General features: G+C 40.1%; 1 protein-coding gene across 3 annotated transcripts in view; it reads left to right on the forward strand.

Annotated features, from left to right (window-relative positions):
- The window catches only part of ZNF609 (zinc finger protein 609), a 198,630-nt gene that overhangs the window by 10,979 nt on the left and 160,760 nt on the right, over positions 1-26,891 (forward strand). For 2 of the 3 annotated variants that reach the window (XM_043918924.1, XM_043918925.1), the window contains exon 2: positions 16,232-17,105. The exons of the other annotated variant lie outside the window; for it this stretch is intronic. In XM_043918924.1, coding sequence (XP_043774859.1) covers positions 16,359-17,105 — 747 coding nt within the window. In that variant the 5' untranslated portion in view covers positions 16,232-16,358. The remainder of the gene's footprint in view (positions 1-16,231; positions 17,106-26,891) is intronic. 3 annotated transcript variants of the gene reach the window in all.

The raw sequence follows: 26,891 nt of genomic DNA on the forward strand, positions 1-26,891 counted from the left end.
GTTATACTGTGTGCCATTTGAGGTAGCTGAGAGGTGCAGGGTACCTGTACACTCAATTTTTAGTTATTTATATCATCAACTTGTGTGGTTGCAATATACAAGGAGGACTATTTGCCGTTCTATAAAAATGTGCTGTTTTTTTTTAATGTGCTATTTTTGATATAAAATTTTAGAAGAAAGGTTCTTAATGAACTTGGGATTGACGCTTAAGAAAAATCTGTTACTTTAAGGCAGAGAGGTCCTAGGCAGATATCACATTGCTTTTCTTTGTCAGGATTTGCTGCATGTCAGACTTGACGTCATAGATTCTCACTACATACGCTCAAGTGGTACAGTAATATATGACTGATATTGTGAATTTTAAAGCCGGTAGCTGTTAATTCGTTATGTCATTAATTTTCTGTATTGGTTAAAAAGGTCTCAGTTTAACTTAACTGACCAAGTAGTTTTGCTTTATTAGTAGAAATGCTTTTACCATAGCTTAGTTTGCTAGTGATAGTTGTTTTTCAGTAGTATTGTTTCTGGGGTTTGTATTAGCATGCCCTTATAGTCCTAACAGAGCTAGAAATCTGGCAGTGTGGATTTCAGATGAGTTCGGTAACAGCATCTGACAGAGAGGGAAATGCAGGACAGTATCTGGTAATATTCTTTTTCTTATGGAGCCTTTCTATAAGAAAGAAATTCAGTTTTAACAAGATCACATTGAGGTAGGTAATATAACAGCGAAGTGACATTTTCTTCCAACAACAAGTCTATAATATATTTTACCTGAATTTGTGATCGGAAGCATTAGATTTATTTAAGAGTGTTACATAAACATGATGAGTGCCATTTCTGTCATCCTTATATAATTTTTTTCCTTCTCCTTTCTTGGTAGGCAAAATAATGATACAGTGATTTAATTCACATCTCAGATACTTGATGGAAGGAAACAAATTGTTGAAGTATGGTGCTGCTAGGCTGTGCACTTCATAGGGATGACACAGGCAACAAGGGATTACATTTTTATAAGGATCAAAATCCTTACTTAAATAAAAATGTCACAGTCCTAATCAAAATAATGTGATTGAGTTGAAACTGTTAAAGGAGAAGCTACAAAATTAGGCCAGATAATAATAATGTGGGGTTTATTTACTCTTAATAGTTTTGTTAAATACTTTATTAAAAGCAAATTTAAAGATATGGTTTTGAGTAAGATAAACTTCTTTGTACAGTTGGCAGTTTTAGATCTATAGAGCAAAGAAATAATCAGGATTTTTGCTTTGAGGAACAAACAAGAATTGAGAAAGGTTTCTATAGGTCAACACTGTTTAACAGAAATCATATCTTGATTAAGCTCAGCATTCTTCAGGGAGAGGAAGAATAAAATCTATCATGTGGGGATTCATTGTAAGAAATTGAGCTGTGATAAAGTATGTACAGTAGGAAAAGTAGAAAGATATCAAATAGCAAATAACCCACTGAAAGTTTAAAGACTTAAAAACCATTTTATTAGAAAGCAAAGGATCAAAAGCACCATACAAAACAGATGGTCATCTGGCATAGTCTCAGAGGCTGTGGAGAGGAGAAAAGCATCTTTAAAAGAAACTTAAAAACATTTTCAGTCAAGACCGAAGAAACCCACAAGGTGATGATAGTTAATCATGCGTGCTGCCTAGAAATTTTAGGTGAAAGAAAAAAAAGATATTAGTTAAATTCTTTGCTAAACTGATGGTAAGAGTTTTTGTTTTTGCTTTTTTAAGAAGACTGCTAGAAAATTGGTAAGACTACTCGATCTGGGTGTGAAAGATCCGTTCAGGGATGAAGAGGTTGGAGAATTTTCACCTCTGTTTTTCCCTCTTTCCAAGCAGTTTAAAGCTTCCAGTCAAATGATGATGAATGCTTAACTTTAAAAAATAAGAAATTAGGACACGAATTAATCTCTTTTAATGCATATAAAGTACAGAAAAATGTATAGAGGTTCCAGAAATTATTCCAGAAGTGGTAATACTTAGTTGTTCTAACACTTTTTTTTTTTTTTTGCGCTAGCTGCCTCACTTTTCTGGATCACATCTCTAAACTTGATGAGATTGAATCTGTCTACCCTAGAATTTAGGAAAAAATTCAAGGATAAACTGTAACTCTTAGTGAAAGTACATCACTTCAAGTTAAGTAGCATGATCATTACATGAAGGGACTGAAGTAGATTTCACCATAAGAAGGGTTTGGAGGTGGAGGGAATGAAATCTATACTAGAAAGTTGATAAAATGTAAATTAAAGATTGAGATGACTTGGTATCATTAATATAACTTATTGGGGCCAAGGTGATGGGTTAATTTACATAAAGAGAAGTCACAGATGACAAACCATCGACAGTTGTGTGTGGTCAGAGTGGTTACCAGTGGACGTCGTTCAGTTGTATTAAAGTCAGGCCAAGGCTGTTTGAAAACTTTAGTCTTGGAATGGGAGAAAATGTTTTGTTTTGTATTAGTAAACTGACTTTCTGACAGTAATCACATCCATGTAGGCCTACAGTTCCTTCTCTGCAGTTCTAAAACCCCCAAATTCTGAAAGCTGTTAAGTTTGTTTTTTTTTTAAGGTAGGCACAAACCTGACTTCAGCTAATGAGGCTATTTATGGCTGTTTTCATTGTTGTTCTGTTTCAAGTAAATATTTATTCATTTTGTTGTAAGAATATTAATGAGTTTGATGTCAGGGTGCTATTCCAGTTTCTACTGAGAGTATTGCACTTAATGGTATTAATTATCTCAGATTTTTATAGGTGAAATAACAGGCTCAGATAAGTGCAGTGACTTGCCCAAGATTCTTAAACATCTACAGGGAGAGTAAGACTAGAATTGAGCTTTTCCTGCCTCCGCCTTTGTTTTGTTTTTTTTTTCATTGCACTGTGCTGATTTCTCATGACATTACCTCCAGAAATTATCTCAATGATAAGTTCTTCTAGGTGGAAGGGTTTAAGCAGTGACACTCATTTTATTTGACAGTTTAATAAATGTTTTACAGAAGTGACATATTCAGGTTTTCTCATGACACTAAGCTCTTTCAAGTGCTTAGGTTCCCAAATTGTTTAAGATTATACTTCCAAAGTATCTTGACTGTGTGGGAGGGATGAAAACTTGAAGATGAGCTTCAGTGTGGATAGTATTACATTAAAAGTAGGCAGAAAGTCCAAACCACTTTGCTAGCATGAGTAACTTCTAGCTAACAATTTCAGCTCCTCGAGGAGACTAGAAATCTTGATAAGCTATTCCTTGAAAAATTAGTTCAGTGTGCTGCCAGGGAAATGCTAGGCATCATTAGGAGGAGAACTAAAGAAAGATAAAAATAAACTTCCCCCTGTACAAAATCAAGTTTTGTCCATGTTTGTGATATTGCGCCTTCTCTTCATCCCTAAGAAATATGTATCAGAACTGGAGACCAAATGAAGTGAAGGCTTTAATGAAAACACATAAAATGATTTTTTTAAAAAATCCAGTTTTTAAAGACAGTGGGAATATTATCAGACTCCATCAAGCGATGAGAAGAACTTGTTCACCAGTTCTTAGGATCTGTATTGGATAGAGAGCACCTTTTCAAATTAGAAATAAATTTAGCTTAATTACTGGGTTGCTCTTATCAATAGTAAATAAATAAAATTTGTTAATACTGGAGGCAGTAGAAATTAGAGTCTAGAAGGGTTTTTTGTGGTTTTTTTAAAAATTAAAACTTTTAAGATAATTGTAGGAGTCTCATGCATCTGTAAGGATAATACAGAGGGATCCTTTGTACCCTTTACCAGTTTCCCCCAGTGGTAATGTCATGCAAATATAGAACAATATCAAACCCAGATATTGACATTGATAAAATCTACCCAGGTTGTTCAGATTTCCCTAGTTTTAGTTGTATCTACTTATGAGTGTGTGTATTTGTGTTAGTCACTCAGTTGTGTCCGACTCTCTGACCCCATGGACTGTAGCCCATTAGTCTCCTCTGTCCATGGAATTCTCCAGGCAAGAATACTGGAGTGGGTGCCATTGCCATCTCCACGGGATCTTTCCAACCCAGGGATCAAACCCAGGTCTCCTGCATTGCAGGCAGATTCTTTACCGTCTGAGCCACCAGGGAATTCCCACCACAGTCAAGATACAGAACAATTTCATCACCACAAAGGTACCTCACATTGCTCTTTTATACCTGCTTCACTCTTGCCTCTCATAAGATTTTTGATAAATTATTGGATTAATATGTTTTGTAACTTGTAAGGGAATCCAGGAATATTTGGAGAAGTATATATTTTTATAATATTTTTAAATATTTTATTTATCAGATTAATTGTTGTCATTCAGTCACTAAGTGGTGTCCGACTCCTTGCAACTGCAGACTCTGCGACTCCCATGGACTGCAGCACACCAGGTTCCTCTGTGCTCTACTGTCTCCCAGAGTTTGCTCAAATTCATGTCCATTGAGTTGGTGATGCTGTCTAACCATCTTATCCTCTGCTGCCCTCTTCTCCTTTTGCCTTCAGTCTTTCCCAGCATCAGGGTCTTTTCCAGTGCATTGGCTCTTGGCATCAGGTGGCCAAAGTATTGGAGTTTCAACTTCAGCAACAGTCCTTCCAGTGAATATTCAGGGTTGATTTTCTTTAGGATTGACTGGTTTGATCTTGCAGTCCAAGGTACTCACCACCACCACAATTCAAAAGCATCAATTCTTCACCTCAACTTTCCTTATGGACCAACTCTCTCATACATGACTGCTGGAAAAACCATAGCTTTGACTATACAGACCTTTGGCAGCAAGGTGATGTCTCTGCTTTTTAATACACTGTCTAGGTTTGTCATAGCTTTCTTCAAGGGAGCAAGCATGTTTTAATTTCGTGGCTGCAGTCACCGTCCGCAGTGATTTTGGAGCCCAAGAAAATAAAATCTGTCACTGCTTCCACTTTTTTCCTTTCTGTTTTGCCATGAAGTGATGAGACCGGATGCCATGATCTTAGTTTTATGAATGTTGAATTTCTAGCCAGCTTTTTCACTCCCCTCTCACACCCTCATCAAGATGCTCTTTAGTTGTTCACTTTCTGCCATTAAAGTGGCCAGGACATGGAAGCAACCTAGATGCCCATCAGCAGATGAATGGATAAGGAAGCTGTGGTACATATACACCATGGAATATTACTCAGCCATTAAAAAGAATTCATTTGAATCAGTTCTAATGAGATGGGTGAAACTGGAGCCCATTATACAGAGCGAAGTAAGCCAGAAAGATAAAGAACATTACAGCATACTAACACATATATATGGAATTTAGAAAGATGGTAGTGATAACCCTATATGCAAAACAGAAAAAGAGACACAGAAGTACAGAACAGACTTTTGGACTCTGTGGGAGAAGGCGAGGGTGGGATGTTTCGAGAGAACAGCATCGAAACATGTATATTATCTATAGTGAAACAGATCACCAGCCCAGGTTGGATGCATGAGACAAGTGCTTGGGCCTGGTGCATTGGGAAGACCCAGAAGGATTGGGTAGAGAGGGAGGTGGGAGGGGGGATCAGGATGGGGAATATATGTAAATCCGTGGCTGATTCATGTCAATGTATGACAAAAACCACTACAATATTGTAAAGTAATTAGCCTCCAACTAATAAAAATAAATGAAAAAAAAATAAAAAATAAAGTGGCATAATCTGCATTATCAGATTAATACGTACACTTTTTTTGTTTTTGTCCTCCCATGAGCTTTATATTAAAGGTCAAATATTGCTTTTAATGAAAATCTGTAATCCACTATTTTTTTTCATAGTACACTTTTTTTTTTTTTTTTTTTTTTATAGTACACTTTTTTTATGTATCAAATATAAGGTACAAAGTAAATGATAATAAATGTTTTTGAAGCTAGGAAAATAGGTGTGCCATTCCCAGTCAGGTGCAAACTTAGTTATCACATACATAAATCAAACAGAAGATATTCCTTTGCTTTCCAAAAACAGCCAAGAAACCAAAGAAAATTATTTTTAAAAATTCAGAGAAGAATTTTTTTCATAGTAGCCAACATACCTTCCTTAGGCATTAAAACATATTTCTGTTCATAACCTTAATACAGGCATATTTTTACTCTTTATGAAAATCAAGTCTCCCAGTAAAAATGGTATTTTACCACACTGATCTTTCAATTCCATCACTAAGAATGAAGTTATACTGACCAATTTCTAACCTCTTGGAACATTCTGCATAATGAACTTTAGTCACTGGAATGAGTAATTGCCCAGAAAAGCAGCACTGTCTGAACTGTGGTACGATTTGTAGTCAATATTCTTGTTTTCCAGTAAAAAGGAGATCTCATAAGAAGAAACAGTGGGCTCCTTGTGGTTTCGTTGATCAAGAGAATGTTTCTGATCTGCTTCTGAGCAAACATTTCTTAATAGGTTGATCACCGATCTGGGGTCTTCACTCCTCATAATGGCACCGCCAGACACGATTATGTTAGCTCCTGCCTTTGGCATCACATCTTCCATGAATTTCTGCCCTCCAAACCCAGGTTCCACTGTCATAACCAATGCTATATCTATCTGATTAGCCCATGGTGCCAAATACTCAGCTGTAGTTCCTGGTTTGATCGCAATGCCAGCCTTCATTCTATTCTGTGTGTCCTTGATCAAAGCTCCTGGATTCTCAGTAGCCTCGAGATGAAAGATACATTGATTGGCTCCTGCTGTTGCCATTGGTTTTACCCACTTTTCTGGCCTGGACACCTTCATGTACATGTCAAAGAAAGGGTCCTGGTCTTGCTGCTTTTGGAGGCTTTCTACCACAGGATGACCAAAGGTGATGTTGAGAGCAAAATGCCCACCCACCTGTTACATCCAGGTGCAGATAATCGACCTCAGATTCCAGCATCTGGAGGCACTTGGCCCCTAAACTGGCCACATCACTTTTGAGGATGGACGAGCCAGCTTGTAGCCAGACGCCATGGTGCTGTTTCTCTAGAGCCAGTTACTGCTCAAGAGGACCAGCTAGATGAAGGCACCTTACCCCAGTTGGCCATGCCGTTTTTAGTAATCCACTATTTACCCCTTCTCATCACCAAGTCTCACTCCCAGTAGGGAACTGCTTTAAGATTTTCAGTCTTTTTCTTGTATTTACTTCTGTATTTCTAAAAAATAATATGCTATCCTATTGTGCTCTCCTTATCAAATCAAATTTTTGCTTTTATCGGTATCCATTATTTATTATCATGCCATTATTTAGCCACTATGGGCTTCCCTATGGCTTAGACGGTTAAGTGTCTGCCTACAATGCTGGAGATCTGGGTTCAGTTCCTGAGTTGGGAAGATCCTCTGGAGAAGGAAATGGCAATCCACTCCAGTATTCTTGCCTGGAAAATCCCATGGATGGAGGAGCGTGGTAGGCTACAGTCCATGGGGTCACAGAGAGTCAGACATGACTGAGCGACTTCACTTTTCACTTTCATTATTTAATAAGTAAATATTTATTATTGAACTATTTAGCAGTTTTCTTATGTAACTTAACGTTTTTTCCCCAGGGTTTAATATCATTAATTACCTCAGTGTTTGTTTGTTATTATAGTTCATTCAGACTCTCCAACAGATCTATAAATCTCCTCACAATATAGTGAAGCACAGGGTAATCCTTAAATGTAGTTTCTTTCCTTCTTTCTTTTCCATCCCTCTAAATATCCTAACCTGTGAAGACTACTGGCCTGATTCCTATTTACTGTGATCACATAAAATGCTATTTTAGGAACAGGACCATGATCCAGTAGTTTAGTCCTTTTATTCATAGGTGTACGATTTTACCTTTTTTCTTTTTTTTTTTTTGGACTTCCCTGGTGGCTCAGACGGTAAAGCATCAGCCTGCAATGCGGGAGACCCAGGTTCGATCCCTGGGTTGGGAAGATCCCCTGGAGAAGGAAATAGCAACCCACTCCAGTACTCTTGCCTGGAAAATCCTATCGACAGAGGAACCTGGTAGGCTACAGTCCATGGAGTTGCAAAGAGTCAGACACAACTGAGTGACTTCAACTTTTCACTTTCTTTCTTTTACCTTTTTGAAAAAAGATAATGTGCAGATGATAAAGTGCATTGAGTATACCAATCTTCATTGCATAACTCAGTTTTGCATTTATATGTAGCCATATAACCACCATCCAGTTCAAGATAATAGAGTATTTCCAACACCTCACAAGTTTCCCTCATGCTTCTTCCCAGTCAGTAAACTCCTCTCAGAAATGGTCATTTTTCTAACTTCTGTTCTCTTTGATTCGTAGGTGTTTAAAATGTGATACCTGGACAGTTTAAGTCTGATAGAATGTATCATACATTTAAGTATGAGGGCTCTCAGGAGTTGGTTATGTCCTGGTTTGTGGACTAGCCCTATTTTGGGTACCGGCTCTACATGGATGAGGCTGAAGGCTGAGAATATTCTGGAGCAGTTAGGCATTTTAAGAAATGTGAGGACTGGATTGTTTTCTAACTTTCCCCCTAGACTCTTAATAAATCTGTATCCTTTATCTGTATCTTAGAAGAAAGAGAAATCCACTCTCTGTTCTGGTAAGTTTGAAGGCCGATAGGTAATTGAGACAGTTTATGACTAGTGACAAATCAAGCTCAAGTAAGAATGAAGAAGAGAAATGGCAGCTTTGGCCCTGCTATGGTTCTGCCCATTGAGGAAAGCAGTGTTCATTCACTCATTTATTGACCCAAATATTTATTGAGGGAGTACTGTGACCCAAACCCTGTTATTAGGATATAATGATGAACAAAAGAGAGACAGCCTCTTGCTCTCAGGGTGCATGCAGTCAGGTGGAAGAAACAAATGTTAATCAAATGGTTGCACTGGGAGGTGGGGTGTGAGCAGGGAATGTCTGAGGTAAACGCCATGAGGCGGTAATGTGGGAATGGGGTGCAGAGGACAGAGTGTGTCCATGAGAGAAGGCTGGAGAAGTCAGTCTGGCTTAGATATCCTAAAGGATGTGTGTGTGGATCCCACTATTTTTATGGTTAGTCTGACAGTGTAGATACTATCTTTTGATAGAGAAGTTTTCTTTGTGTACGCTTTAGAGTTACTATAGGATAGTAGTTAAGAGATTTAGAAAGGGAGATGAGGTCTAAAATATAAAAGTGAAGGTAATTCCTCATGTTTCCTGAAAAATGCCTGAGTTTTTTCCTTTCCCTCATTCCTATGAACTTGACCCATATTATTCCCTGTTTTAGAGGTGAGGAGACTGAGCCATAGAAAAGCTTTGCCACAACAGTTCTGTGTGGAGGGCCAGTTTCTTGTCTCCTGATTCCTAAGCTCACTCCACTTTTTTCTTGAGAATTTGACATCACCTCTTTTATCTCTGGGGAAGAGAACTGAATTATAAAGGGTTACAGAGCCCTTCAGTTGTCAGGAGAGGGAGGATGGTAAAGCTTTATCGTCTACTTTAGATGATCTTTGCCTTCTGCTTCTTGGCCTACTTACACATAGACCTTGGTAAGGGTTTTCTCTGTGAACCAGTTCCACCAGTGAATCCCTGTAGGGTTGGGACTGAATTATTTGCATATTTAGTATGCTATTTAGCCTATTTGAAATGTATGCTGGTACCAAGCAGTATTGACAAACACCAAGGCTCTAAACCTGAGCCCTGTTGAATAGCTTTGTGTAGTGGAAGTGTCAGTTGATTATGTGAAATGAAACAGGTCAAGCCTCATAGTCTTTGTCTGAGAATAGCAGCCTGTGAAGACCATAAAACTATTCATGATATGCAGCCTATAAACACTGAGGGACTGAGAGAGATGCTATACTTTTGCTCTGTTGTCCTTAATTGACACGTGGTCAGAGGAGCTCTGCTGAATTGGATCTATCTTCTCAAATTGGCACTGTTAGTCTGTCTGTATTTGATTCCCATTGGAGATATAAGCTAAGAGCTGTGGTACTTGAGGATATAACACAGTTCCTTTGTTACAGTAATGAATGTAATAAATTAAGGGAGAGACCCAAAGGAAAGTTGATTGTCGTTAGAGCCCTAGTTGGAAATTCAGTTGATTAGTGAGGTCTAGTGTGGCAGGTAGAGAGGGAGATGCCTGTTCCTCCAGCTGGATAAGCTGAGTCACCACTGAGGGTTTGTATGTTGTACTGGCCTCACCCGAGATTGACTGAGTATGATGTGATTTCAGGGTAGCATCTGAAATTCAGGGAAGATGGTATAGTTTGGTTTTCTTCTTGCAACTTTTGTTTTATCCCACTGATTTAGTGATAGTTTCCCAGGACATCAAACCCTATGAACCTCACACAGTTTAGATTTGAAGGCCTGTCGGGGGTTCGGGGGGGGGGGAGGGTGGTTGGCTCAACAAACTAGTAGATTGGAACAGTTTGTAAAAGAGATAATCCAGATGTTAAAACCATGAGCTTTGGGATTGGTACCTTGGCCCTGAGGGATTTTTGAAGCAAAATGGAGACTTTCTGTCAGTCACTATAGTGTAGAGTTTCATGAGCCACATCTGAAGGTACTCCGAGGCTCAGTGGAAAACCAGAACGACTGAGTAGTTGAAAGAAGGATTGCCATTTTCTTTCGTAAAACACAAATGGATATCAGTACTACCTATAATTTAATTTGTAAAAGATTTTCAAATATTTATTTTTCCTTTATTTAAAATACTTTAGATCCCTGTACAGCTGTCAAACAGTCCTCTTTTAGTTGACACCCTAGAACATTATGAGAATATTTGGGTCATTTTACTTTTTTGAGTAGTCACATTTTTCAGATTTGGATCCTCATAATATGCTTAGAAACAAGATGGATTCTCCCTCCATTTTATAATAAAATTAATATTTAATAAAGCAACTTGACTAACATCCTGGCTAAGGCATTGGAAATTTGAGTCTGGAAATCACTTCTCTTGGTTCTAAGCTCAGCTTTCTTTTTTTCTACACCATGCTACCTTCCTGGAATTGAGCATAGCCTATTTTTCTTTGTCCATACAGCTTCTGGTGAGAGCTAGCTAGCCAAGACTGATCACCCTCACATCCAAATGTGTGTGACCTGTCTGGTCACAAGCAGATTATACTCACTCAAACACAACTGTCACTTGCTCAGACCAAAGCCTGTGAGAAGATTGATCCAAAAACTGTAACAAGAGGGGAGGACAGTTGAATTTATAGTGAAACAGCACTGGACAATTTGCTACTTAGACCAGGTTAGCTATAGGTAATTGGCAGTTAAAGAGATCCTGTGTCTTTGAAGTCCTCTCGGATGGATATAGAGCTCTATCTAGCAGAAAAAGAAGTATTATTTTTTCTTACTGTGTTTGGACATAAGTAGGGTCAGCTGCTGTTTATGTCCTCTGGGCAGAGCCAGAGTCCTCTCATGAAGACTCTTTTTCCCATTCTTAGCCTGGAAGAGAGGCCTTGCTCATTACTGAGGTAGGGAGGTGGTGTGATCTATGGCATATGTCCTGATAAAAAGCAATTAATGACCTGAAATGTGTGATTAGAAACCAGTCTGTGGGCTGGAAGTCTGAGAGATGGAGTTGGGTTCCAGAGAGGAAACAGGAATTTGAACATTTGTTGTTACAGATACAGGGAATGGGGAGTGACTGTCATGGCCTATTATGGTTCCTTAGCTATAGCCATTCAGAGGAGAGTTCTTGATGATCAGGTGCAGAACAAAGTTCAATAGCAGTGGCAAGTAATTCCAGAATTTGGTACATAGGGAAGTATAGTACAGTTAGGCAGAAGGAGAAAAGAGAGGAAAATATATACAGAGACTCTTGCAAGTTGAAAGGGCTTTGTGGTCTCTGTAAGGTATTGGTCCTCCTGATTCTGTACTTTCTCTGCCATGGAAGTAGTAGGTCAGCGCTTTTCATTTCCAGCTACCATGTTGATTACCCTTCCTTCTGTGGTTAAACATCTCTGCAGTGACCTGTCAGAGAGTTGATTATTAGCTGCATAAAGCCAGGGATGCTGGAGGGAGCAGATGGAAAGTGGTTTGGCTGCTACAGCCAGACTGGTAAAGAATCCTTGGCAATTTTTCAGTATATCTTGGGAAAGGTACTATCAAAGTTCCTATGAAGGCTGCTGAGTTTGGAAAGCTGAATTTCTGAAGAGTCACCTGGTTGAAAAGTGGTACTTACTTAACACACACTCAGAAATAGGAGGGCGTTGCTCTCTATAGAACATCAGGACCACTACTTATTCGTTCTCAGGATATGTTTTCTTTGTTTGCATTCTGGTCATTCAGAAATTCTAGGTAGTTTTCTAGTAGGGGAGGCACTTTTTGATAGGTACATTAATAGAACTTCGGATTTTAAAAAGGCCCTGGGCATGTCCAGGCTACCCCTACCACACAGAATAATTCTTCATGTAATTAGCTTGACAGGAGATGATGCTTTTTCTGATCACTGCTTTCAATGATAGAGATATGGCTTCCTTAAGCATTGTGGGTCATTGTTGGGAATTTCAGATTATTACCGTTTTTTTCCCCTGAACTAAATATCTGTCTTTCTGTAACTTCTACTCATTGGTTCTGTTTATACCCTCAGCATCACAGAATAAGTTTCTCTTCCACTTTGCAACCTTCATACCCATCTCCCTTCAGTTAACTCCTTTCCATATTAAAGAATACCAGTTTCTAAGACCTTTTCTCTTATGAAATGGCTTCTTGATGTTTTACAATACTCTTGGCTATCTCTCCATTTCATGAATATCTCACTGAAGATGTGGAACCAGAAAATGAGCACAGACCATCAGATGTTCTTGTCATCTCCAGCTACTTTTTTTTTTTTCCAGCTACTTTTTAAGAAGCACTTTTAAAAAAAATGTTAATGGCAATATTTCTGCTTACTGGAAAAACCAAAGCAATTTGCCACAACAGTTTGGAATTGGGACAAAAAGAATTTGAGGAAGTCTTTTTTTTTCTTTTTTTTTGATATTAAGGCTGTAATTTTTGAGGTTTGACTTTTTTTTTTTTTTTTTGAGGTTCGACATTATTATAAGCATTGATTTTGCCTCATATCTTCTCCAGGAATATATGCATTGAGTTTACCCTTAAGATTATAAAAGTAATTTGATATTTATGTTTACAGGAATTATTCAAATTGATGCTACACTGAAGTGACTTTAATGCTTCAGATAGTTTTTAACAAGATGGATGTATGTGTGTTACATAACAGAAAATCTATTGTTTTAACACATAACAAACAACATGACTCAGTGTAAGATTCTTGAAAAATAACTTTCTCTTCAAAACTAGATTTTTTATTCTTTTTTAACATTTAATGTTACAGAACAGTCTGTTACAGAATAGTCTGAGGTTAGCCTAATTTTTGTTCTTTGTAACTTAAAAATTTTGCTAGAATGTGTGCAAATTTGGCTTTTTAAAAAATTGAAAAAAAAATTGATTTTGCTGAAAAAATAGTGAACTTTTTCAAGATCATTTTCAGTTCAAGGTGATATTTATTATGTCTTGATGGGTTGCTTTTTTTCTCATTTGTTCTAGTCTCATCAGTTTTGCTTTGTGTATTATTAAATACCTCCTTTTAATTTCCCTCATTATTTTCTTTTTGCTGTCCTTTTTTCTTTGAAATAGGATCCTCTACTATTGGAATAGTATCCTCTACTACTCCAGAGTAATATCTCAAATTTTCTTGTAATTTCTTCCACAGTTTTAGTTCTGTGCTTTTTTGATTTCTGTATGAATTTTAATTGGTGTTACAGTTTTCATTTCCTTGCATGTTCCTTTTTTTTTTTTTTAATTACTTTCTTTTAAGTTCATATCTTTTCACTTCAGCCTGGTATCTTCTTAATGCCCTGCCTTCCTTACTGTCATGCTTCGTTTATCTTGCTCCGTGCTTGACAGGTAAGCCAGTACAGTAGCGTGAGAACCATCAGGAGCTCCCAGTGAGCGCTAACATTTCCTTGTACTTCATATTCTTTCCTTTATATACCCTTCCAGAGTCTCTGTTTCATTACCATCCTGTTTTGTAGAGAAAGAGTTTTTGTTTGTTTTTTAGAGGAAGGTCTTTTGAAAGTTCTGTTGTTTTCCCAAGAATAAAAGAGCATGGGATTGTTCTAATGGTTTACATTACATACTAATGATGGGGCAGCTCCAGAGGAAAGAGGGTCAGTGGTAGGTGAATGTGGCTTGTGCTGTAAGCCTCACCACAGTTGCAGAGATTGAAGAGGTGATAAATTATGATGTCGGGCAGAACTGTGCTTTAATAATCCTTTGTAGTGCAGATTCAGTTGGCGTTCCCATTTCTTTGCCTTTCATAATACAATTATTTTCAGTATCGTGTTTCACTGCCTTATTCACTCTCATTTTCTGCTGTATTCCCAGCGCATAGTTTAGTGCCTGGGACTTAGTAGGCAATTAATACATATATTTTTTTTAATGACTCAGTAGATAGTATAGAGAATTCCAAGCATTTTACTAAAAATTTCCTCAGAGTTTTAGATCATTTTCAGCTGTGTCATTTCTCTAATTCTTCAGAGATTATGTTGCTTTTACCTTGCAGGTTGCATTGTTTCATAGTTCTTATGTTTTCCCTCATGGTTTTTGTTCATCCATTTATGAAGTAAGATCCATGTGGACTCACTGCCAACTGTGGTCGGTTGCTGTTGGCACTAAGCTCTCTACTTGGTTAAAGGATGTGTTTTCTTCTCAGTGCGTGTGTGCTAAGTCGCTTCAGTCTTGTCCGACTCTTTGTGATCCTAGAGACTGTAGCCCACCAGGCTCCTCTGTCCATGGGATTTTCCAGGCAAGAACACTGGAGGAGGTTGCCATGCCCTCCTCCAGGGGATCTTCCGACCCAGGGATCAAACCTGCATCTTATGCCTCCTTGTTGGCAGGTGGGTTCTTTATCACTAGTGATTTTCTTCTCAGATCTGTGGCTAAATGGCAGATTAAAGTGCTTTCCTTTAATCTGCCTTTAATCTGGCAGTCCTTTCTCTCTTAAATCCCAGTTGCTCTCAAGCATTCACGTGGTATAGCTCTGTTCTCCTAGAGTGACATCTTCTCTTGCACAGGTTCTCTTGAACCCTGGTTCTTTGACACTGCCTTGAGAGAGTAGGCAGAAAGGTACAATTTGTCTTATCCCTGTTCTATCTATAGCATTTACCTGTTAGATATTTACTTCATAGGATTCATTGTGCCCCCTCTGGTTTCCTCTTTCTGCTCTGCCATCTTCTGAGAGTTATTTTCTAAATGCACATAGAAAGATGGTAAACAAGGGAGTAAGTAAGAACAGAATTCTTTGGCTTCATCATAAAGTAATATCTGGATGATACATTTTGGCTGTCAGGTTTTCGAGATGGTACACTCCCCAAGGAAATATATATATTTTCTTTTTTACCGCCCACTTCACCCACCCCTTTTTTTAGCTATCTCTGTTCCATGTGTGAGGCCCTGATGTTTATCAATATAGTGTCATCAGTCTTACAAGAATAGGGAGACTTATACCACATTCTAGCATTAAGATTTTTAGTACTGTTCAGTTATTGATAGGGTAACATTTTCTGTGTGTGTGTGTGTGTGTGTGTGTGTGTGTGTGTACATGCGGATTTTAGTGGGAAAGACTACATTGAATTCTGCTATTTAGACATAATTTGAAACCTGGAGTTTAATAAGGCTGGCTTAACTGAATGTAAGCTGATGGGTAAGTCCTCTTTGAGGATTGTCTCCTCTAATTGCAGTTTTTGTCTCTATCCTGATATTGTATTTTTCCCCAGTCCTGTTTACTTTTCTCTTTTGCTTACCTACAATTAGATACCCTCCCACTGCCCCATATTATTTTTAGTAGGAACAGGCCCTGTTAGTAGAGGGACTTAGCCTTTGCTGGGCAGTGTTCTAAATCTCTGATAATTCAAGAAGAAGCATGGAGAAGAGATGTGAGTAAAGTTGTGCTGGGGGATGTGCCAGGGCCCATATTGGTTGAGGGAAGATTGCCAGCTGGCAGTGGTAGTAGAAATCAGTCTCTTGGGAATGGGAAACTAGATAATTCCTAGTTAAGTCTTAGCACAGAATCCCTGGGCAGTTGGAAATATTGTACTCTCCCCTGGGGAGATGGAGTGGGAATTAGCTTTTTCCTTGATCCAATGTGACTTGGTTGGAAATACAGCTGAACCTGTTTGTCTTGTCCATTGTGATGTGATAGCCACCTCTCAAGGGACTGTTTTGTGTGGGAGTTTATTTCAGGCTGTCTCTTTGCCTGTATTGTTTCCTTTAACAGCTCTTTACATTTTCTTTTTCCAGCAATGATGTTGTCCACTGGGCATGTACTGACCAATGTGGCAGGTCTGAGAACGTAGCTGAAGCTGAAACTAGGAAAGCTGGGGGCAAGGAAGAGCCTTGAATCTTGAGGTGGGACGTTGACTCTAAGATGTCCTTGAGCAGTGGAGCCTCCGGAGGGAAAGGAGTGGATGCAAACCCGGTTGAGACATACGACAGTGGGGATGAATGGGACATTGGAGTAGGGAATCTCATCATTGACCTGGACGCCGATCTGGAAAAGGACCAGCAGAAACTGGAAATGTCAGGCTCAAAGGAGGTGGGGATACCAGCTCCCAATGCTGTGGCCACACTGCCAGACAACATCAAGTTTGTGACCCCAGTGCCAGGTCCTCAAGGAAAGGAAGGCAAATCCAAATCCAAAAGGAATAAGAGTGGCAAAGACACTAGCAAACCCACTCCAGGGACGTCCCTGTTCACTCCGAGTGAGGGGGCAGCTAGCAAGAAAGAGGTACAGGGACGCTCAGGAGATGGTGCCAATGCAGGAAGCCTGGTTGCTGCTATTGCTCCCAAGGGCTCAGAGAAGGCGGCTAAGGCATCCCGCAGTGTAGCGGGCTCCAAAAAGGAGAAGGAGAACAGCTCGTCTAAGAGCAAGAAGGAGAGAAGCGAAGGAGTGGGGACTTGTGCAGAAAAGGATCCTGGGGTCCTCCAGCCAGTGCCCTTGGGAGGACGGGGTGGTCAGTATGATGGAAGTGCGGGGGTGGATCCAGGAGCTGTGGAGCCACTCGGGAGTATAGCTATTGAGCCTGGGGCAGCGCTCAACCCTTTGGGAGCTAAACCGGAGCCAGAGGAAGGGGAGAATGAGTGTCGCCCGCTAAAGAAAGTCAAGTCTGAAAAGGTAAGAGGTGGCCAGATCTGGCTGCCCACTGCCAGTCAGAACTGCCCCAGACTAACCACCTAATGCTATGTGCACTCTGTGGGAGGCTCATTAGTTTGTGGGTAATGACCAATTACAAGGTCAGAGCAGCTGGTAATGATAATGTGGTTTTGTTCCAAATTAGGGGATTCCCTGCAGATTCATTAACAGCAGGCCTGGACATTTTGGAGAAGAATATCTGTTGTTGGGGGCAGCTGCTTGGTAGAATGAATTTTCTATATGCCAAGAACCTCCCACCTTGTCCTTGTCCCACCTGAGTCACTTGTTACTAGAGATTGGCATCAGCCTTTATGTGGTTCCCAGCTTGACTAACATTTCATCCTTAGAATGATTGATAAACTTAACAACAAGTTGATAAGCTTAATAGGCTTTCAGTTGAGTGCTGTTTTTAATGGGATAAATGGTGATGCTGGGTCTCTGGAAGAGACAAGGGTTAAATAATTTTCATTACATGTAATCTACCAAGTGTTCTATTGGTGACTGCCAAAGAGCAAAAGGACCCATTTGAGGCAAGTAAACAATGGAGCAGGAAGTCCTGAGGTACTTAATCAGCTCTTATACTTTAGTGTTGTGGCCATGAAATTTCGGCTTTGAAAGAGAGTCTTTGGCCACTAACGTATAGTTCTTGGCCGGGTATCTCCCTCAACTCTTGGGAATCAAAGTCTCCTGGTGGTTTAATAGCTGCCAAACAGTGTAATGATACCTTGCCTTCTGCTTGACTTGGAAGGACAGGTGCCTGCAGCCCCACCAGGAGCTCTCCTCCTTTGGGAAAATTATCTTAGTTCATGTCTCAGTAAATGGAGCTTGCAGGTCTGGAGCAGGGTGGTTGTGATTCTAGGGTCAGTTCATGCTGCCTTAAACTTTTGCAGCTTACAGTTTCCTACAAAGCGGCTGGCCTGGTAATGAGCTGTTCATTGGCTCTTGATTTTCTGCTCTCTGCTCACCCTGTGCTTTCAGCTGATCCCAGCAGATGCAATATAAATTGATTTCTCTGTAATTGCATCAGCTGCAACAGGGAATACCTATTTCCATATGTAAGTGTTAATAAATAGAGGCTGGATGTGTATGTTTGGGTGGTGGTGTCCTTTCAGTGCTAGCTTGTCTTTTCTTTGCTGTAGGTATTTTGGTCCTTGCCTCTGGCACATCTGTAAGTCTTAGCAACATCTGGGCTTCCCTGGTAACAGGGCTGTGAATTTTTTTCCACTAATAACCCAATGGTTTATTCGCTAAAAGCTTTGCTAAAGCCAGTGGCAGCTGCCAGAGAGATTGCCTGTTTAGGTGACAGATGCTACAGGCCACCTCAGCAGAGTCAAGTCCCAGCAGGTTACTGGCATGGTACAGCCTGTGCTGGCTGTGATTTACCATTTTCTTTGGGGTGCAGATGGGTAATACTGTTTTAAAGAGGCCTAGGAGTACCAGGAGTTCTTGCTTCTGTTCCAGGCCCTTTAGACTGTTCCCTACATCTGGCATCAGTAAGCTTTTGCCACATATCTATTCATGTTCATAATCTTTGTTCTTCCTGTGCTGAAAAGTGGCCACTTCTGAAGGTGACCTAATTTTCCTTTTTGTTTAGAACTCTTGACTCATGTTGCAATCTTCTAAGCCCAGTAGTGGTCTGTGGGTGAAAGGATTAATGATGCTTAGCTTCATGTTGGGTTTAAGTCTAAATGTCCTTGAGAGTCTCCAACAGAGAAGCAAATGGAACCGTTTTTCTCTTACAGGTTCAAGGACTAGGTAGGTGGCTGCCCTTCAGATTATAATTGGGCTGAAAGATACAGTATGTTCAGCTAAGTATATATTTTGGTCAAGGGAGATTTGCTTCTTAATAAGGTAGCTGTGTTATACACCTTGTCTCCCAAAAAGACTTGAGAGTGGGGCAGTGGAATGAGAGAGAAAAAGAAGAGAGACTGTGCTTCTGTTTTTGGAGGAAAGATGAAAGTGCTGAGAAGTACTTTTAAAAGAGGAAATTTGCTGCACAGTTTGGTGTTTACTCTAGGCAAAAACCTGCTTTCTCAATTCTTTTCCTTGTTCCCTCTACCCTTCTTAATGGTCTGGTTCTGGGGGGTGCCATTCTAAAGCATTTGGCCGTCAGAATAGATAATTATGTAAATAAATGTTTGGAAGTTGCTAGGAGATGAAAACACTCTTCAGAGAGACAGCATTTCTGGAATGGGAGGAGGGGAAGATGCAAAAGGGAACACAGGTTAGGAATCTTGGAGTAGAGTAGCTTTTGAGAAACAAGGACCCCAGGGTTTGGGGCATAATGGGTTTTTGAGTCAATGTTTGATGATTGATACTTTACCTTAAAAGCTAAGTCTTTGAAAACTTCTTTAAGATTTTTCTCTCTGAGATATGGGCTTGCCTGTGGCTTAACTGGTTTGGAATGTTCCATCCATGTGGGGACAACCAACAGAACCAAAACAGCAAAACAGATGTTTTGATATAATCTAGGAATTACATATGCTGAGCTGGAAACTGTCATGAAAAGGGGAAACTCATAAAATTTGGAAAGGTTCTTAGCTGGAGTCTCCTTAACCCATCCATATCCACTCCTCTAGCCCCTTGGAAACAGGAGAGAAGAGAATGGAGTTTGTGGTGTAGAACAGAACTGTTACATGTCTACTGCTAGCTAATGAGGGAGATTTGAATACTCAAATTCTCTACTTCAGGATGTTCTCTCTCATCAGGGTTTAGGTGTCTCAATCTGCGGCTGAGCAAATTCCTATCAGCAAAGGAGGTGGATTTCCCTTCATGGGATCTCACTTCTGCTCCCCACACTTCTCTCTGGTGAGGCTCGCTGTGCTGTTTCCCAGAATTCTAGGAGAGACCAGAGATGGCTCTAAGCAACTGCTGCTGCCCTGAATTGTCATGGAACACTCCTGCCTCAGACTTCCTGCCAGCTGAAGAGATGGGGGAAGGGAATGCTGAGGCATAAACAAGACAGAGCCTTCCGGCTGCTGTCTGCTCCCTTGCCTTTGATTTGACTGATAGGTTGTTAAGTTAGGGATAGCGGGGGAGGTGGGAGAGGGAGGGGGGCGGTCTGAGTGTCCCCAGCTTAGTGCTCTCACTGCTGCTCTGACAGGCAAGGAAAAGGATTTCCGCACCACCAAAGGAGGTGATCTGTCTTGACTTTGAGGTGGGGCTTAAGCCAGGAATTGAAGGTGAGGCTCCCCCCACCCCCAAACCATGTAAAGTAAAGCTCTAGTGGCTAAAGGATCTAGAAGTTTGCAGCCAGAAGCTCTTCTTGTCTCTAGCTGCTGCTTTTGATCTTGGAAGGTAGAAGCACTGCAGTGTGCTTTCCCCATATTTGTGTCTCAGCTTCTGCTGCTCTCAGAACGCTGCATACACATACTTACCACTTCCCTCACTAGTTTAGGATACAAAGAAAGCTCAAGTGTGCTCTTTGCTCTTTCGCCTTCCGATCATACTTGCAATCATATCCTGTGTTCTAAGAGCATCTTCCTTTGCCCTTGATTTTGTTTTCTTGCCCTAGTTTATGCCTTCCAGCTCATTTCTCTCATGTTGCAATCCCTCATTGCTCAACCAAAGTCAGGTCTCTTTTATTCTTTCTGATCCAAGGCTTTCTCTCTTAACGCCTTCCTCCTTTGCTAGCTGTTCTTTCTCAGCTATCGATGACATAGCAGTTAACCTTGCTTCCTGAAGCCAAATGTCCTCAAGCGTTTTCCTTCATGGAAAAAATGAAAAAGAAGTTGAGTTGATATTTATGGGGGACAGAGATGCATTCTCAAACTACAATGAAGCCTGAGCTTATTATTAGTTTTTCTTCAGCAGCTCTGGTTCCATCTGGGTGTTGTAATTCAAGGAGGGCCCTGAGGAAGATTAGTCCAGTCTTCTCACTTTATAGACGAGGGAGCTGAGACCAGAGAGGTCATGCGACTTACCTAGACTACCTAGAGGTAGTCAGTGGCAAAGCTGGGGTTTTGTTTACCAAGTTCTTGTGGCATATCCTTACTCTGGGATTCTTAACAAATCCTTCATTGTTATGAAGGATTCTATTTTCCCACTGTAAAGACTACCTTAACAACATTGGGTATATTAATAAATGCCCAGATGCTCTTAAGACTGCTTTCATTGGTTTTCTGTATTGATTTTAATATTGTAGACACTCAGTAAACAGTGGATCTTTGAGTTTTGCTTTCTTTGGTAAGGTGATGATGTTTACAAAGAACAGCCATTTGTAGCTGATGCTGAACCTCCTCTGTTGTATATACAAAGAGAATAATGTTACTTTTAACTCTGTACTTTGAGCTTGACTTACTGAGAGTGTGTGTTTGTGTTCTGGAGTATTATTGTTCAGTCAAATTTTCATTGTTATCACTGAGGCATTAGCAGCTCCCTCTTTATTTGGCAGTTGCAGGTATGAAAAAACAAAACAAAACCCTGCCTTTGTGCTTCTTGAATATATCACTAATAGGCAGACTTTAAATGTATTAATATTGTGGATATTAACCGTTTTGTAAAGACATGATATACTGTTAGGTACCATTATCATCTTTCATTCATTCTATGTATTAATTGAGTGCGTTTTAGATTCCAGGTGTTATGCTTAGTACTGGATATATACTGATGAATAGAACAGAAATGGTTGCTGTAAAAGCTCTTTGAGGAGCTTACAGTTTACCAGCTAGGTCAGAGTGCTTGAAATTGTGGCCCATAAAACCATGTGCATCATATCATTCGAGCGTCAGAAATGCAGATCCTTGGACTCTACCCCAAATCTGCTAAAAAAGTTTTAGAGGTAGGGACCCAGAAATCTGTATTTCCAGAAAACTCTCCAGATAACTGCTATATACTTTAACGTTTGTGAATTTTCTTTAACCATTGTTAAAGATGGGCACTTCATAAGGTGGGCATTGGGAGTCACTTCTAACCTGAAATACCAGTCTTGTAAACTTAAATTGTACATTAGCTCTTACTTATAACTTAATGGTTAAGAGTATAAACTCTGGAGCCAAACTACCAGGGTTTGTATCCCAGCTTTGCCACTTATTAACTGAGTGATATTGAACAAATTACTTAACTGAGCTTCCTCAGTTTTCTCGTCTGCACAATGAGGAAAACAATAGTTCCTTACTAGAATTTTTATGAAAGTAAATTAGTTAATCCATATAAAACACTTAGAAAAGTGCTTGGCACATAGGGAACATTCGATAAATATTAGAAAAGAAGGAAAACATGTTTTGAGTTGAAATATGTCTCAATTGACTCTAGGCAATAAATGAGCTGAAATATCACAACATTCCACCTATATAGGAAGCCCAGTATAAATAGATAAGCTTGTTGGCTAAGACTTCCAGCACTGTTCTCAGAAGATGTTCCAAACCTGGATTGGGACCCATGTATGTTTGTGATGTGTTCTAAAGGCCTTGGTATTTATAATGGGGTTTGATGAGGTAGAAGACCAGAAATTGGTTTCCAAAGATATTGCAGTGGCCTGTTGAAATTCGGATTTCATATGAATTTTGTTTCCTTTTTGGCCAGAGCCCTGGTGTAGGGTTGAGTATGTTGGATAGATATTGCTGTGGGTTTGCCAGCATGTATGCTGGAAGAGCACTGAATGTTTTTGTTTCTGCACAAGAGTGCATGGAAAATCTAAGTCCTAGTCCTTAATCTTCCTCCCCCAGTGTGAACTTGTATTTTTGCCATTTGGGTATAAGAGCTGTTAACCAACAGAGCTCATCCAGGGAGGCAGCAGGGCTTGGGCTTTCAGGCTGGAGGTGGCAGTAACATGCACAGCTGAGATCCTGCCACTGCTGGCTGTCTGAGCCCTCCTCTCTGTGGTTTTCACTCTTCAAGCCATGCTTGAGTAACCCGCCTCCAGAGCTGCTGACAGGGCTGTGTTCAGAGGCCTTGGAAATTACACTGTTCATTTCCTTATCATCCCCTGACCTGCAGTGCAGAGCCTTCTGGTGCAGGAACAAGGCAGAAAGAAATCCAGACGGCTCCCAGCCAGCATGTGTCAGGGACTACAAAGAAGGAAATTGGACTTGCTCACTTAAAAACCATGGGGTTAGGCTTTGATTTTTGGTTCCTGCCGAGAGTTATTTGTGTGTGTGCGCATGTTCTATCTCAGTGTGCATGTATAGAAGGAGTTTGTACATGGCAGAGCTGTAGAGGAGGAGTGTCTGAAAGTAGAAAGCAGAAAAGAGGTTGCTTTTCTCATCAGTTAATTTCCCTGTCTTGCCGCTGGGTTGGGCCTGGAAGGATTACCATCAGGAAGGTGCCAGGCAATATTAATATTTTAAAATATATATCTCTCTAGGTACAGTTTAGTCATGGTTGAGAGCACCCACCCAAGTAAGAAGCTTCCCAGGCTAGCTGAGGAGACATTTTTAACAAATCCTGTTCTCTGAAGTTGTTCATCCTAGATGACATTGACATAGTCAATATTGAAGCTACCTAAGAAAGTAGAGTTTGGTCAGTATCAGGTAAAAGGGTAGCTCTTTTGTGGTGGGGGATAGTATGACAAGGAAAGATAGGAAGAATTTATAGCATTTTGTGACTTTTTTTTTTTTAATTTCTGTTGGAAAATTCTATTATGTTTTCAGAGCCTGTCCCTATGCTTTTGTCTTATGATCTTATGAAACAGTCTACTTCTTTTTTTCTTTTGGCATTTCTCTTGCCCTGGGAGACCCAAAGAAACACTTTTCAGACTGAAGAAGTACTATGTGTATGGTAAGGTTCTTGAGCAGAGTGTACAGTCATTCGGACCTTAATTTTCCTTTTTCTGTATTTCCACTACTTTAATGTCCCTCCTGTCTCAGCTGGTAAAGAATCTCCCTGCAATGCGGGAGACCTGGGTTCAATCCCTGGGTTGGGAAGATCCCCTGGAGAAGGGAACAGCTACCCACTCCAGTATTCTGGCCTGGAGAATTCCATGGACTATGTCCATGGGGTCGCAAAGAGTCCGACACAACTGAGTGACTTTCACTTTCACTCTAGTCTATAAAATGCTTGCTTTCTGCAGAGCTGTAATATTATGCTGTCTGCTTGCAATTTGGTTGATATAAGAAATGGCCAATGTCATTTGTGATATTGGAGCCCTTGTGAAGTGGGAAAAAAAGAAGTCTTTTAAACTTTCAGTCCCTAGAGATATTTTTAAATCCTAAGTGTCTCTCTTGTTGGAAGTGCTCTGTAGAGATGTGTTTTTACATGAGAAACATGACAGCTAGGATGAGAGGGAATTATTTCCTTTTGTCGTTGTTGTTCAGTCGCTAAGTTGTGTTCAACTCTTTGCGACCCCATGAACTGCAGCACGCCAGGCTTCTCTGTCCGTCACTGCTTCCCTGATGTGCATTGAGTCAGTGATTGCCATCCAACCATCTCATCCTCTGCCACCCCCTTCTCCTCTTGCCCTCAGTTTTTTCTAGCATCAGGATCTTTTTCCAGTGAGTCAGCTCTTCTCATCAGGTTGCCAAAGTATTGGAGCTTCAGCATCAGTCATTTCAATGAATATTCAGGCCTGAGTTCCTTTAGGATTGACTGGTTTGATCTTCTTGCTGTTTAAGGGACTCTCAAGAGTCTTCTCCAACACCACAGTTGGAAAGCGTCAATTCTTCGGTACTCAGCCTTCTTTACCATCCAACTCTCATATCCATACATGACTACTGGAAAAACCATAGCTTTGACTATACAGACCTTTGTTGGCAAAGTGATATCTCTGGTTTTTAATACACTATCTAGGTTTGTGATAGCTATTCTTACCTTCTTATAAAGCAGTGATCCCTACATCAGCAACATCAACATAGCACCTGGAAACTTGTTAGAAATTCAAGTATCAGACCCTGCCCCACGACCCCAAATCAGAAACTTCAGGCTTAAGGCCCAGCAATTTACATTTTACTATTTGCTCTCCCACTGATCATGTTATGCGTTAAGGTTTGAGATCCACTGTGGTAGAGCACATTTCCTCTTAATAGTAAAGATCAAATTCACCAAAAAGTTTAAAAGGTAAAAAATAACTCTGGACAGTAGGTATGATTTTTTTTTCTCCTGAATGATGGTCAGATATATCTTTTTCTTTATGGACAAACTGACAAGACCCTAAAATTGGAAGGAATACCTAAGGATTTGGGAGTTTGAGAGCAGAAGAGATATTTAAATTATTTATAACTTTTCTAATCCTCACTTTTCTCATCTATAATGTGGAAGTGAATAACTACTGACTTCATAGGGTTATTATGAGTAGATTAGATAAAGAATGTTAAACACTCAGCACAGTGTCTAGCATGTAAAGTTGAAAGTAAAGTTGTTAGTTGCTCAGTTGTGTCTGACTCTTGGTGACCCATGGACTGTAGTCTGCCTGGCTCCTCTGTACATTGAATTCTCCAGGCAAGAATACTGGAGTGGACAGTGATTCCCTTCTCCAGGGGATCTTCCCAACCCAGGGATCTAACCTCAGTATCCTGCATTGCAGGCAGATTCTTTACCATCTGAGCCATCAGGAAAGCCCATCTAACATGTCGTAAGTACTCAGTAAATATTAGCTGTTGCTGATAGTACACTGTTATTAGCTATGAGGTGCAGGGTAATTGTGAAATTAAGGAGAAAGAATATCCTTTGAAGAGATAAGCCCCTAGAGGTTTTGGAAAGTAATGAGTTTATGATAGCTAATATTTTGAATCCTGATTTCCAGGAAGGCTTAGGAAGAGACTGATTCAGAGCATTTGGAACCATTAAGGTTTGGGATTTCATCATTTGCTAGTTAGTTTGAAAGGGTTTGTTGGAGTCCTTTTGATTACAGAGCTGATCTCACGTTGAAGAACCATGGCTCTTCCTTAGCTATTTCCCATTAATAGCTAAGGCGTGGTATATATTCCAGCCTTCTGAATTATTTTTCTCAGCATTGGAACGGCTATAAAGTGATTATTTTGTGGCAGGAATGGGGACCCCTTCCAGGGCCCAAGAGTGGGCTCTTGTCTAACACTCAGAAATGTCCAAGGAGACACATGTGCTGACAAGCAAGAGACTTCACTGGGAAAGGGCCAGGTGGAGAGCAGCAGGTGAGGGGACCCAGGAGGACTGTTCTGCCACACGGCTTGCAGTCTCAGCTTTTATGGTAATGGGGTTAGTTTCCAGGTTGTCTCTGGCCAATCACTCTGACACAGGGTCCTTCCTGGTGGTGTGCTCTGCGCTCAGCCATGAAGTATTCAAGTGAGAAAGAGTCTGGGAGGTTGGCAGGACATATGGACTGGAGTCTTCTCTCTCCTTTTGACTTTTCTCTAATTCCTCCTTTGGTGGTAGCTTGTTAGTTCTGTATTCCTTACCTAGGACCTCCTGTTTAAGATAACTCATTCAAGTGGTTACTGTCAGGCCTGACCAGGGTGGGTGGTTTCAGTCAGTGGTTCCCCTAACATTTATAGTTTAGAGAGTTTTTTATCCCCCTTTGTTAATCCTTGAAGAGTGCAGACTTTAGCCTTTTGAACAGATTAGAACTACAGGTAGTCTAAATAGTCAAGAGAAGAATAAGGATTGAGATACTACTTTTTGTGAATTTGTCACTAGCTGCAGGAAATAAAAGAGCAGTCCTTAGTTTTTTAGAAAGTGGTCCATTTTCAATTTGAAATATTGTCCACTGAGAGAGTACAATTTGACTGTATGCTTGAAAAATACACTAACTGAATATTTTTTAATTTGAAACTACTGGGTTCCAGCCTTAGTGGCGCTACTAGCTTGGTTTAAATGAACCAGACCGGGCCATTAAATCCTTTCTTGTCCTTTTTTTCT

The sequence above is a fragment of the Cervus elaphus genome, chromosome 12 (genome assembly GCF_910594005.1).
Source record: "Cervus elaphus chromosome 12, mCerEla1.1, whole genome shotgun sequence".
Lineage (NCBI taxonomy): Eukaryota > Metazoa > Chordata > Mammalia > Artiodactyla > Cervidae > Cervus > Cervus elaphus.